The sequence below is a fragment of the Myxocyprinus asiaticus genome, chromosome 34, assembly GCF_019703515.2.
Source record: "Myxocyprinus asiaticus isolate MX2 ecotype Aquarium Trade chromosome 34, UBuf_Myxa_2, whole genome shotgun sequence".
NCBI classification, from domain to species: Eukaryota; Metazoa; Chordata; class Actinopteri; order Cypriniformes; family Catostomidae; genus Myxocyprinus; species Myxocyprinus asiaticus.
The window spans coordinates 6,808,271-6,823,539 of NC_059377.1; the positions used below are offsets into that span (position 1 = coordinate 6,808,271).

A 15,269-nucleotide genomic window follows, 5' to 3' on the forward strand; every position below is an offset into this window, starting at 1 on the left:
CTTTTATTCAAAACATATTTTGTGTTATAGTGTGTAATGCTACTCTTAAAGTTGAATTTTAAGAACTATATCAGATGGTATATAAAAACTTAAAAAAAAAAAAACAGAAATCACATTCGAGCTTTTTTTTTTTTTGTCACTTTTGGGGGCACCCCTTAATTTCTGACCCTGCATCACTGTTCTGTTACAAGCGTTCTTGGTGAGAGAAATATCCTCAAAACAAAATGTGATTAAAACTTGCATTATATTAAGTATACCATATAAAGATGATGCAATAGTGGCATCAAGCCTTTTTTTTAATAATTATTCTTATTATTATTGTTATTACAACTGTGCGGCCCGCAACACCTTATGCATCTGGCCCCCAGTAGAAAAAGTTTGGACACCCCTGCTCTACAATAATCAAAAATGTTTTTGTAACTTACTGGAATGTTTAAAACACCATTTAATAATTAATTTCCAAAAAACTCATATTGTGAATATGTACACTTGTGCTCAAAAGTTTGCATACCCTGGCAGAAATTGTGAAATTTTGGCATTGATTTTGAAAATATGACTGATCATGCAAAAAAAATGGATAGTGATCATATGAAGCCATTTATTATCACATAGTTGTTTGGCTCCTTTTTAAATCATAATGATAACAGAAATCACCCAAATGGCCCTGATCAAAAGTTTACATACCCTTGAATGTTTGGCCTTGTTACAGACACACAAGGTGACACACACAGGTTTAAATGGCAATTAAAGGTTAATTTCCCACACCTGTGGCTTTTTAAATTGCAATTAGTGTCTGTGTATAAATATAAAAAAACCACACTGTCTTTTTCCAGAGCAGCCTGTATTTCTCCTGAGGTTACCTGTGGGGTTTTCTTTGTATCCCGAACAATTCTTCTGGCAGTTGTGGCTGAAATCTTTCTTGGTCTACCTGACCTTGGCTTGGTATCAAGAGATCCCTGAATTATCCACTTCTTAATAAGTGACTGAACAGTACTGACTGGCATTTTCAAGGCTTTGGATATCTTTTTATATCCTTTTTCATCTTTATAAAGTTCCATTACCTTGTTACACAGGTCTTTTGACAGTTCTTTTCTGCTCCCCATGGCTCAGTATCTAGCCTGCTCAGTGCATCCACGTGAGAGCTAACAGAATCATTGACTATTTATACACAGACACTAATTGCCATTTAAAAAGCCATCATTCCTATTTTCAAAATCAATGCCAAAATTTCACAATTTCTGCCAGGGTATGCAAACTTTTGAGCACAACTGTATCTTGATGTGAATTGGACTTTATGGCTAACGCTTTGTTGCGTGCAGTGAGCTCATCTCAACTGAAAGGTTAAAAAGCAGCAAAAGACACACTGATGCATGCTCTAAATATGTCATTCAGTAACTCACAAGATGATATCTGACAGAACCTCAGATGAACAGGGAAGTGTTCTTGACTGTCGCCAATGGCGACTAGATTTTAAATTAATGCCGCAATTAATTATTTTTGGTCGCATTTGCAACTATTTTAGTCACAGTCTGGAGCCCTATAACAGATGATTTAATAGCTAGATCTGGACAAAAAAAAAAAAAATTGCGTCACATCCTTGACCCTTAAACCTTTCAATAATGGTTGGGGTTAGCTAAAGCTAGGGTTTCTAGAAATGAACAACAAGAACACTTTTTAATATACATACAAGCCAATATTATTGAAAAGTCAGTCACAGCAATAGCAATTAGAGTATATTAAACTGCATTGCATCACATTATATAAAATAATCAGATTCGTCAGCATTTAACGACATAATTCATTGTAACATTGATCACAAGACTTGTGAATGGCAGTTACAGTGTGAATTGAGGCACAGCTGCCACAATTAATGCGTTGCAAGTGCTGATGATCCTGAATAAATTCCACACAACATGTGTTTCAACATTTTCTGAAACACTGTATATTCTACTGATGAATCTAACCTTTTGCATATTTCCAAATGTAAAATGGTCCAGCTGACATTTTCAAAATTCTCAAACTGTCAAATCAAATACATGCTGACATAACAAATTGATCTGAAAAGTGTTAGAATAAAACTTTCTATTGTATTTAAATTAGAAATTGTCATTTGTAGTCGTTCTGCCATTTTCAGATGAAAATTTTGGATGGTGATTTTTTTTTTATTTTTATGGAAAATTGCAATATAGTGCAATTTATTCAAATCAGCATTATATGACAACTTTAGGCTGACCTGTTGTCCGTACTGCATTCCACTCATGCCTCCAGGAGTGCGTCCCGGCATGCCCATTGGGTACCTCTGAGGTCCTGGAGGTCCATAACCCTGTCCTAGGTAGGACGTTCCCTGCTGGGTGACCTGGGTAGGCCCCTGCTGCTGAGTGTAGGGGTTTCCTGGAGCGTAGTGCGGCCCTCGAATCTTTCCCACCTGATCCATAGGGACAGGAGGCTAAAAAGAGAAAGAGAGATGGTTAGTACTTCTGTGAATTCAAGTCCAAATCAAACAGCATTTGTTACCTAGTTTACTTTTGTAATCTCCTGTTTTTCCGAGTGAAAGCATACATTCAACAAGAAAAAGCTTGATTTTATTCATCGGTAACTGATTGAATCATAAGGAGTGGGTGTTACAAAAGAAAATGGAAGGGAGAGCTTGAAGAGAAATTGGTGGCATCTTTCGAAAAATTAAGTTGTTTCCGATGTAGAGCAAGTTTTAAATTATATTCACTTTAAATTACGTTTTGATGAAAGACTGAGGACCAATAAGACCAGGAACGTGTGTCAAGACAGTAAATGCGGTCAGTTTTGATAGGCTGACTTTGAAAATTCAGCTGTAAAGGTCAAAATCAGGTTTCTAGTAAGTCAGTCCACTGGTGGCCATCTTTGGAACGCTCTTGTGAAGCTATTTCCAGTCATGAAAGTGCAGCTGCTATATACTTGAATGGGGGAACATCAAAATCTCAAAAACGGTTAGTCAAGATTACGATCAAAGAACATATTTCAAATCAGCAGTAAAATCTGACAACACTGGAATCATAAATTGTGCCTCTTTACCTCAGATTACATTAAAAAAAACAACATTTTCCCAGCTTGTATAGCTAATGCGCATTCTCGAGTTGATTGACAGGTGATGTCTGTATCTAAAAGGTCATTGGCTATTTTACCTGTAAGGCTGGAGTTCATTTCTACATCCGTTGGGCATTGCAATTTCTCCCATTCATTTTAATAGAAGTGGCCAGTCTCAGATAAAAAGTCTGCTAAAACTTAGTGCCATTAATGAGGTGAAACTTCAGTATGCTTTGGCATCCAACAATATTCAGTCAGCTTCACACAAACCATCTGGATTAATTTTCTGAAAGCATTCACTTAACCATCTTTGAATAAATTGATGGTTATTTGGGGTGTAATGGTTCTCGGTAAAAAAAAAAAATCTCTAGTTTAATAACGCATCTGGATCATACAGTTTGGTGAAGAAAGTAAAGTGCCAAACAACATGCACAGTTGTAACCTCCACTAATGCACCTGTATGGCTCTGTAGATGGACACACTCCACCTGTGTTTCACATGGGTCAGCTTTCTACAGAGAGAAGCTGTCCTATTAGTATGTTAATCAGTTGATGACATCACAGTTCTGCACACGTTAGTTGGCAAAATGGCAAGTGGAGAAAACAAGCTGCAAGATAGAAGCCCCTGCGTCATTCAAGTCTCCTGTCTGGGAACTTTGTCTTTATGCTGTCAATTACAACAGAGATGGTCAAAAAAACTTACAAAACATGCACTGTTTGCAGACTTTGCTCGACACGAGTGCCATATACTGGTAATACACCCATTCTCGTATTCATTTTAATAGCAAGTTTATTTCTTCTAAAGTGATGTACAGACTCTGAACGTTGGATATACGTTGAGTTGATTTTGAAATACAATTCATGTTAATGCATGTCGCGTAATAATGCAGGTATTAAGTTAAAATGTTAAGTTAGTAATTAGATAAAGTTTTTTTGGAGGACCCTAACAACTTTAAAATTAACTATGGTTTTCTTAGCAGAAATCATGGTTTTGATAGAATTAACCATGGTTTTATGTAGTAATACTGTAGTAGCCATATATTAACCATGGTTTTACTATAGTAATATTGTAGTAGCCATGATCGAAGTAACAATGACTGCTGTCACCATTGTTTTCTTGGCAGAAATCATAGTTTTGATACAATTAGCCATGGTTATAATACTGTAGTAGCCATATAGTAACCTTGATTTTACTATAGTATTGTAACCATGACAGTAACCATGTTAATTTTGTGGTTACTATGATTTTACTACAAAGACTATGGTTAAACTATGGTTACTGTGGTAAAACCATGGTGATTTGTAGTGAGAGCAAATCTCTTGAAATGTCTTTTACCAAACAGAATATTTTTTACTTTGGATTTGGCAGTAATATTTCCCCCTCCGAACATAACAAATATCAAACTGTACTGAAACTGTGACCCTAAAACCGTAATACAAACCGAACCATGAGAAATTTGAACCATTACACCCGTAATGGCTATATATCACAGTGATAGGGGCTTGTTTCCTTTGTTATGAATAAAACAAACGCAATACCACTGCACAGCCAGAGGAAAGCAAAGAAACAAACAAAAACAAAAAAGTCAAAAATAGAACCAAAACCAAAACCAAAGAGGGTGAAGGGAGGGGAAATTGGCGCTGAATAAATGAGAGAATGAAAGCAGTGGTTCAATCTGCCAGGCCGTCCTGAGTGCCAGCGGCTGGAGGCTGCATGAACAGAGAATTTCCCTTTTGAAAACAGACAAGAGGAAACAAATGTGTAAGGTGACTGGATTGTGACCCAAACATCAGCTAGGGCAGAAAAAAAATCGATTTATAGAGGTACTGGAATCGCTTTCAAGTTTGTTCTAAGAGGCTTAACCAGAAAAGCAGTATTGTAACATGTGACACTGCAAGCAGGCAGTGTGATGCAGCAAAACAAAACCACTCCCATTATAATCAAAGATGTCTACGCTGCAAAAGAGCGAGCAATGTCACACATTTTGCAGTGTAGAAAGTTTTGGTTATTACAAAAGCGTCCAAAAAGCATAACATGATGCATAACAACTAAAACTTTCTCATTTAAAACAACAGATGTGTACACTGCAAGCAAATCACATTGTTCATTTGCAATGCAGACAGCTTTGATTATTATAAAAGTGCAACCTGATACATTAAAACTAAGTTGTTCCCAACTTAGACCAAGCTTTTTCTACACTACAAGTGAGCAACACTGAGAGAACAATGAAACGGTTCTTGTTAATGGTAACTATCTAAACATTCAATTTCCAGCCGATGCGGACTATACACTGTAATAAAATAAAATACTTTTTCTACTAAATTTTCAATTAAATTACATTTTTTATTTTTTTTCTACGTAATTCTGCTGCAGCATTTTATTCTCTACTGAGTCTATAGCCAAAAACACACCAGCGTAGTCCGACTCCCAAGTGAATGACTCTCCTGAGCTGGTTCTATTGAATCTACATCCAGTGTAGTCCAAATCCCAAGAAAATTTTGTTGTTTTGAATATATGCTATACAGCGAACGATACAGCGTTACCACTTTATGAGCCAGTTCATGAATAGTTAAAATTATAATTATGATTGTTTTGTTCAAATATTTAATCACGATTATTAATCACGATTATTCTGTCATTTGAGAATTTCTTCTATATTACAGGGCTGCACGATAAAAAATAAATAAAAAAAAAAAAAATACAAAAAAGCTGCCATAATTCTAAAAGAAAAAAAAAATACAATAAAATTACATTAAACAGCAGCTTTCATGTTGAACAAGGTGTTAAAACTACAAACTAGTAAATGATTGCCAATGCTTTACTCTGTAGGGTGTTCAGGCTTGAGTCCTGTTTAAAGGTCATTTTTTTAAAATAATTACCATTATTGCATATTCAATAGAAATATATTTCTGTAATAATTTTGCTCGCAGCATTGCTTTATGGTCTCAAGCCTTTATTTTGATGGGAAAATGAAGCAAGTGTGTGTTGTTTCCGTGTTTAGTTTGGAAGGAGGAGCACAAAGCTGTTGCACAATGCTCTCATCTTTTCCTCGCTCCACACAACCCATGTGTCATGGGGTTACTTTAGATTTGTTTAGAAACTTGTAACAGCCAAACATATTTGGAATTATGCAAATGAAGACACTTATGTAAGTGAAGAACAAGTGGAGCTCTTTAAATATAACGTCGTCAGTGGACGATAGCAATGCGCACAAACTGAATTCAAAGCAGAGCTGTTTGCTGTATAACACACAATCAGAGCACAAGAAGAAATTCATGTGTATCAAGCACAGAACCGATCTGAGACCTGCGAAACACCGTAGCATCAGATTTATGCATGTTCCCAGTGTATGTGTAAAACACTACTGAGAGTGGCACACATACGAGACATACGATACTTTCTAAACATCTGTGCCTCCGTATTTCAGAGGGTGCTCAATTGTGAAACAGTGATTGGTCAATGGTGAACTTCTGAAGAGAGTGATTTTATCACATTAAAAACGTTAACACGCATACTGTTTATGGCTATACTTTTGAAACAGTGAGTATTTTAACATTTTAACATTTATGGATTAGCTCCATTCACTTCCATTGTAAGCAACCCACTGGAACTATTTTTTTTTTTTTTAAGAAAAGGAGGGACCAGTTAAAATACATTTTTGTGGTAATCAACATTATGCCACAAATGCTGTTGATTGAGCTTAACTTGTATTGAACCCAGAATATTTCTTTAATTGTGCATTCCTAGACAGTTTTTTTTTTTAAGTAATTCAAAAGACAGCAGTAATTTACTTCATCTTATGGCACTTTTCCACTGCACGTTACAGTTCGACTCGACTCTGCTCGCTTTACTTTTCTGAGCTTGCTTTTCCATTGCAGTTTAGTGCCGCCTCAACATGGGTGGGATTATAATCTGATCGTCATAGATGCGCCGCCTCTACTGCCGTGACATCATCTTAAACGTGACACAAACATTACTGACCATAAACAATAACACGACCGCTAGCTGTTAGCTACTAGCTCATTGTGCTGCATAAAGCAGTTGTTGCATGGTGATTTTACACAAGTGTAACAGTTAAATTGGCCTGGTTGTTTTAGAAGCAAGCTTTCCAGTAGCTGGTCAACTAAATAAAGTGAAGCTTTCAAGCAGAATATAGAGTTAACGTAACAAAATGTACCATCCTCCATCGTGGACTCCAACAACGCCGTGGCCAAGTCCAGGGCACTCTCCCTCCCATTGCTTGCCGGTCTATTGCCATAGATAGCGTCTATTTGGTCAAACCACTTCCACTTTCTTCTGTTTGAACCACTCCGGCTGTTGTGGTCCGTGTGCGTCCAACCGCTGAGACACTTCCTGAAAGACTTTTCATTTCGCGTCATTTCGTTCGTCGCTAATGAGAGGAACGTCTGCACCTCGTTTATTGACCACGGCGTGGTTTTGCGCACAGCCATTTCTTTTTACAATTCGAAAGTTACGTGCACAAATGATATTGCTATCGCTGTTGCTAACTTTAAAATTAGCAGGTTGATGTCCCATGTTGCAAATCCAGTGACGCTGGTAGTGACGATTCTCTCAGACCAATTAGTGAACTGCAGGGTTTTGACGTCACAGTTAGTATTGGCTCGGCTCGCTTGGATCCTCTACTGAGGCGGTACTCAAAAAGTACAAGGTACCAGGTACTATCCACCGTGCAGTGGAAAAGCCCCATTACTGATGTGCAAGTTTTGACTTTGTCATGTCCAACTCGAAATGAAATAAGAACTGTTACAGAGTTATGTAATTTTGTACTTAAAGGGTCGTGAAACCCCCGGATTCAGCACAGTTGAGTTCTCACAACAGTTTCAAAAAATGCAAGGAAAAGTGGGCATGGTCAGCAGCCGAGTGAGGGGAGAAGGGTGGAGAGAACACAACAAGTGTCTGATCCAGTCACTCCGCTTTATTTCACTAATCAAGTTAACGGCAACAAAGATTTTCCCAATTGCTCATAACAAAATGCACAAAGAAGTTTTACACGGTTTTGTAAGATTACACAATCTCACCAGTCATATTTTATCTGTTATTTAATGGGCAAATAAATGCCAAGCCATTTACTCTGAATTGAAAATATGTGAATGCTTTTAAAAAAATTTAATAACTTTTGAGACTTATTGCAAGACGCTGAATTACAAATATAAGCGCTTGGATCGTCATACCCACATTAAGGATGGATGGAATCGATAGCGTTTGCGGATGAAACAGTCAATATAAACTAAACGAGCCCCAGTCCACCTCACCGCATAGCCTGAAACTCTCATGTAATAAATGTGTGTTGCACAAACATTTTAAAAGTTTCACCATTGATTGAAAGCCTGTCCTTCTGTCAGCATCACGGGGAAGCCCTTCAGTCTTGAACACTCGTGACCCGGTATCAACACACTCACTGAAGCGTTTAGAGTTTGAAGCGCTCGTCTTACAAGAATGTCATGCGGTGTCATGAATAATCATGAGATGGTGCCTTCTCATTGGTTAAGGCCACACAGTCTCATAAATAATTATGAGACACTGATGATGCGATAATGCACAATAGAGCGCAACAGTGCCTGCCCACCTATTCAGCCATCTAGGTTCAGGATGTATTTTCCCATTTATTTTTCCCATAGACTTTTCAAAAAATCCTTCATAAGAGTTGTAAGCCATGAACCAAACCAAGGTAAACCGCAACACCATGAACTTTGTTTTGAGGCAAAAACATTTTTGAAAATCCAACAAAAAAGAAAAGGTACAAGACTGTGTACTTACTGTCTTTCACAAGGGCAGGGACTACAATCCCTTGAAGCACTGCGAATGATGTCATTGAATAAAAACAACGGTAAAACAATAACTCTTTAAGGCTTCAATTAGGCAGTGCAGTCACTGACTGGTTGTTCATATGACAATGTGGATACACTTTGAGTTTCATTGTAAGTGAAAGTAAATGGTTTGTAATTTTGATTTAATTCACAGTTACGGTCAATTACTGGATTGCATCCAGTAAAGAGTCTATGTAAACATGCCTTTTAGTAGAATTGTATTAAATGTATTTATTATTTCTGATTAGCAAACACACTTTCATTATCTCCACTTGGATCGCTAGGGCCAGTAATGGCACAGAGACACAGGGCAGCATGTTTGAAGTGGTGTAACAGGTCTCAGCTGCTACCGCAACCCATTGTGACAGAGTGCTGCTGCTCTTGCTGTTTTAATAAGGCACTCTAGACAGCAGAGCAGAGCTGTAAGATTGGACACGCCTGAGACTACTGAGCTAAATCTGGATGTAAAGCATTTTCTCCACTGTAATAAGGATGGAAGTGGTCAACAGACCTGGTTTGGTCCAATGAGGAAGAGGGTGCCTTTAAGTGATTTACCTTGCAAGTGTACATTTAACTTTTGAAAATCCTTTAGTGTCAATATTGGGAGTTATAACAGGGTCTAAAGGCCCAGGTATACTTTATTTTTGCACGTTCCGGATCCCCTTGTGCCTGGTCAACTGTGTTGCCTTTGTGAGTATGCTTTTCTGACCGCAAGCGAACATGAACGCGTTTCACGCATGCGCACTACAGCTGCTTTGTGATACTCTTGTAGTATAGTCAATAGCTGGGTTTCCATCCAAAATGTTTCGCGTTTAAGCGCATTTCTAAATATTTGACTTAAGAAATTATGAATTGTTGCGCTTTTCTATCCACTACATAATGCGCATTATCACGAGGGAGCCACCTCGACATGATGGAGCAGCTGAATGACCTCTCCCTGCATTGGGGACAGTTTTATTTGCAAGATTGGTGAAAGTATCTCACTTTATTAAATGCATCCACAAGACACTGTGGATAGTACCTGAAATAGCTGCGATACCCACACACCGCCAGTCTCTGCATACCTGGGAGCACCCGCTCTCAACACTGTTCTGGTGGATTGTGAGGACCCACTTTATTGACCAGCTGTGGGTTAAACATTTCCAAATGACAAGCGGTATGTTCAAAGAATTGTGTGCCAAGGTCAAACCTTTCAGTGGGCTAGTCACATCAAGCTATCGCACACTCATAACACATGCGTGAATGGTCAAAACACGTCATCGTTTTGTAAATAAACCATTTATCACCTAAATGTGCATTTTAACTAATGTGAAACTCTAGAAAATCCACCTCCTCCTAGCGCATTCAATTTTAAGCGAATTCAGAAAGTTTATTCGGATATCAAGCGTTTCAATTCAGGATTTCTAATGTGCAATTTCAAAATGTGCATAAAAATAGTTTGATGGAAACCCACCGAATGGCTAGCGCTGGCGCAAATGATAAGCACAGATGAGGACCAGTCAAAACGCGCGGCTGTGCTGATGATGCAGTTTGCGTCACACATACTGTGCACGGAGGGATCTGCAATGCACACACACGAAGTATACTTTGGCCTTAATTCCAGAAGAATGGGAGGTACCTTCTACAATGTAATATGTTGGCAGGGCATTGCTGTGCAGTTGCTATGGTGTCCTGAGTGGTTTAGCACTTTGCAATGTGGTTGCTAGGGTGTTTTGGGTTTTTGCTTATTAGCTCAAAAAGGCCCACCAAAAAAAAAAAAAAAGTCTTATATTCTACTCCCTTGATATGGCTCAGGTCCCGCCTTCAATATAAATTTACGTGATTTTATTCTTTTTGTTGTCTGCCAGGTGAAAAACATATTTCTGATCCACAAGAGACGTAATAGCACACTTCTACTCAAAAGGCCGCACAAATATGGTGTGGGTCGAGATACGCTTAACACTAAAGGCCGAAACGTACCCTATACATGTATGTGAAAGCAGATGCTTCTAGCTACGCAGGCTCGATTCTGTGCTTTGTTGCGTTACAAAAATGTGTCAAACAGCGATTCATACAAACGCAAATGTGTGTTGCATTTCTCAACGCTGCTGCAAGGGGCGCAATAGTTGACATTAGTGTGAACTGTCTGCTTCTGTGGTGAGTTTTCACTTTCCAGTCAACTACTGTTCAGGCAGAGCAACAGTTTGAGGAGAATACTGCTGATCAAATAAGTCAATATATTTTTAGCAACTTAGCTGAATACTAACACATCCAGTTTAATGGTAATGATTTTTGATGGTAACTTTATCGCCCCCCTTTAGTACTGAGGTTTGTTTGCGTCACAGTAAAGCAAGAACGCACGTTAAGCATGTTCAACCAGACTGCACTTTGTCAATGCGTTGGCAAAGCCAGCTGTGTACAAGTACATGTGTTAAGTATTTTTCTAGCCTTAGGCTTAAGTATCTGAACAAACCGCTAACCCCAATGAGCAAAAGTAATTATAATCTGGTGACCAAAAAGTGTCCCCCTAGAATGATGTTTAACATATAACTTCTGATTACCATTTTCATTTAAATCCTTTGGATTTTACGTGGTTGAAATAAGATTTAATGCCTAGCATACATTCAGTGAAGACTACATTAACATTCATATCTGAATGCTGCCTTGACTGATTGGCCCACAAATCAAGATTGCAGGCCAATACACAGCTATATTCACATTCTTCCAGAGACAGTGGTAAACATGCAGTCGTACGCATGTTCCTGCATTCAGGCTGAAAAACGCTGAGGTTGCGTTCATGCAGTATTATGTGCATGAATTACCCCAGGGTGCCCTTAAGTGTGAGAAAGAGGACTGGAAGTGACAGTGAGAGAGAATGACAGTTGTTCAGAAAAGAGGTGCTTTTAATTTATCCTCAGGCAAGGTCAAAGATAAGCAGCACCATATCTTGCTGTCTCTCACTTTTAAATATACAGACATACTTTATTGATCCCTGAGGGGAATTTAAGGATTCCCCGCAGCAGGATTATTCACTTAAGGGCAAGTGTTTCCCTTTCATTTTTTTAATGAATGGTACTAGTTAACAGTAACAATAACAATGGCCCAGTCAGGGGATTTTCTCCTGATATCACCATTGAGAGTCCCTAAACCTTGAAGACATAAAAGTCAACATGAAATGGCATTCGCAACCCAGGTTGCTTCTGTAGTGTGACATATTTTTGAGTGAAACAGGATATTCAATGAGAAATACAGCAGTGCTTGATTTAATCCATCGGGAACTGAGACTGTTAACTGCTTTTTCAAATCTTTCATTATTTGCTATTATTGCTGTAACATTTATTTTATTAATGTTGACCGACATTCAATTTTGCATAGATTTTAAAGGCACAATTAAAAATCGCTTGAGGTAAGGGCTGTGCGATATTCATGATATTATCAATATGATTTTGCTGGCAATATAAAATTAAGAAATATCGTGAATATCGCGATGATTGTACTGTGCTTTTTATTTGGGTCAATATTTCTTAAAGAGCGTGTTATTAGACTAATTTCATTAAAATAACATTAAAATCTCAGTATTGTCATATATGATTATTAAACCACAAAAGCCAATTTAATTCAATTACTTTTAGGAAAATTTCTAACCAGCTGCTAAACACGTCATCGGTACGTGTGACCTGGAGCTCCACCTACCTTGACGCCGACAGCTCATTCTGTTTATGTTGTTCAGTCAGTCAAAATCAGGCGACAAGAATACACCGGTGTGTACAGTTATCAGTGAGCTGGTGGAAATTTACCTACATATGCACGATGGTATTTCCAAGACCAAGTCATGCGATTTTTTTTACTTTTTGTTACTTACTGCCGTAACACGCTAGTTGGCCGTAACGCTCTCTCCAATGATAAAAGCACGGAGGTTGTTATCTCAATATTAGAAGATCCCTGGTTCACGTGCATTGTGAAAGCAAAGCACTGCAGATTCACGCAGTCATGCAATTCCAAATATTTGTAACCACTACAAGTTATTATACAAATGTAAAAACGGGACACAGCATCACAGAAAAGGTGACAGCATTTCACCAGATTTGTAATGAGCAACATTGCAAACTGTCAAATAGACACCGGCACTGCAGTGCACTTTCAGTGTTCTGCCAAAATAAAAGTTCCAGGTGAAGTAGAATTCTCATAATAACAACAATAATATTAATTCAGTATTATATTGTGTTACAATAATATTCAACTGTGCTTCACAAATAAATAATTTAGTACAAATATATGTAGGTAAAGATTCCTTTTTATTACTGCATTGTGCATCTAAATGAAAAAAATTATTTATTGTTCTTCCTTCTGTTAATTTAGTGAAAAATCTGTGAAAAAACATGCCTTCATAATTTTTAGAATTTTATTTCATGCATTAAACATTTTCAGTCTACTTGATACAATGGAGGTTTGGTTGAAATTATGGATCCTCTGGGGGAAAAATGAAACAATACATAGTTGATTAGTTTGATGAATTTAAAGATCGCATGTGCGATCAAACTGGTGTGATTACACTAGGCTGGGCACAGACACGTACAAATCAAACTGGTGTGATCTGCAATCCTGCTGTTGTTTACCAGCAAAAGAGGGACTGAAGCGGCTGTTCACCAGCAAAAGAGGGATTGAAGCGGTTGTCATAATGAACCAGCTGCTCAAATAGACTTTTCAGCATCTCAATATCTTTATTTTTATATGTTACAAACATTCAAACAATCACTCAATATAAGTTTAAAGCTGTTACAGTTTTGATGCAGCGATGTGGCCATATTTTCTGACATCAAACAAAGAATATACAAACTAGTCAATCCACTCAAGCCTTCTCCCATTCCGTCCGTCACTCATTCTTACCACCACCAGTGCTGGGAAAGTGGAAGGACTAGGTTTTTAGAACTTTCTATGCTTCTATCATGAACTCAGAATCCCATGCTGCACTGCAATGTAAACAATATAGCGGCGCTCATAGCTGGCAAACGCAATCGAGATCACATCTATCAAAATCAATCATTATAAACATCTAAAAACCACATTATATGTTTGATAATATATAACCTGACCTTCAGTGCATCTGCTGTGAAGTGTAAGGTAAGAACTCATGATGGGGCGTCTGTCAGTACAGGATAAAACTCACCTGCAAAAAGGTTCAACTTGATTTTCTAAGTAGAATGTAGAAAGACTGTACCAAAAATTGGGGAAAATTTGCTTAATAAAATGTGACTTTCACCAAAAGGTCGGTAGTTTGCATCTCGCATGTACAAGTTGCACTGATAGCCTAACAGAGTTTGCCTTTTGTGGCATTAGCACCCAGGAGTCACCAACTTCTTTCCTTTGATGATTACCTCAATATCTACGCATCGTATCACGTATTTTGGCTTGTTTTAATCGGAAGCATCTGCATTAAGACATTTTTTTTTATAGTTCATATTTGTTTAAATGTAAAACATGGCAAATAATCCATATCTGTTCGCAACCGTAATATAACGTGCTTGCAAATACAAATACACAAGCCGTTTCAAAGGCGGAGCAAGTTATTAGGCAATATTTTGATGAAAGATTATGAAGACAAACTTCTATTCTTTGTACATGCATATTAGGACTGTGAAGTCACTTAATTTTATGTTGACTTAATACCCACATTAAAATTTTCGTTAAGTTGTGCCATTCTCTCACAAACAAATATGTTCAGGTTCAGATACACTTATTATATCTGGTTCACCTCTCTCAACCCCTCCTCTTCCTCATCCACCAATCAATCGCTCGAGGAAACTTGTCTCTGGCTTTTTTCCTTCCTCTAACTCCCTTTCCAAAAAGAAAAAAAAATAAATAACTGCAATTAGCACATGGCTAATCTGCATAGAGGAAAGCCAAGCACTCTTGGCAGAGAGGTTACACCGGGTGGAATGTCTCACTGTCTGTTGGGGAAGTGGGTGTGGACTGTTCCGGATGTGTGTGTGTGTGTGTTTGTTTTAGAGGTCGGCCGTTGGAGTGAAGCATGCTGGCACAGAAAGCGCCGGCTCTACAGAGTTAGACAGATGGATTGGGTACGGACGATAAACAACTGCTGCTAATTAAATCCTCCTCCACCCGGATACATGGTCCAGGCCCACAGCACAGAACTATTGTTCTGCCAAAACACCAATACACGCTAATACAAAAGACACTTCACTGATGTGTACGTTGGTCCAGTAAGAGCAGAACACCCTTTCCTGCTCTGAACAGGCATGTGGAATTAGAAAATTAAAATTAAAATTTAATTTCGAATATTCTTTGAATTTAAGAAAACAAAATGCACACTGGAACGCTAAAACTATGCATTCGAATTTTGTATGTGTGCCAAGAACTGACAATGACTTCAGATCGATCACA

General features: G+C 38.0%; 1 protein-coding gene across 2 annotated transcripts in view; it reads right to left on the reverse strand.

The window, feature by feature from the left end:
* The window catches only part of LOC127425688 (AT-rich interactive domain-containing protein 1A-like), a 106,885-nt gene that overhangs the window by 64,102 nt on the left and 27,514 nt on the right, over positions 1 to 15,269 (reverse strand). For both annotated transcript variants that reach the window (XM_051671908.1, XM_051671907.1), the window contains exon 2: positions 2,234 to 2,446. In XM_051671908.1, coding sequence (XP_051527868.1) covers positions 2,234 to 2,446 — 213 coding nt within the window. The remainder of the gene's footprint in view (positions 1 to 2,233; positions 2,447 to 15,269) is intronic.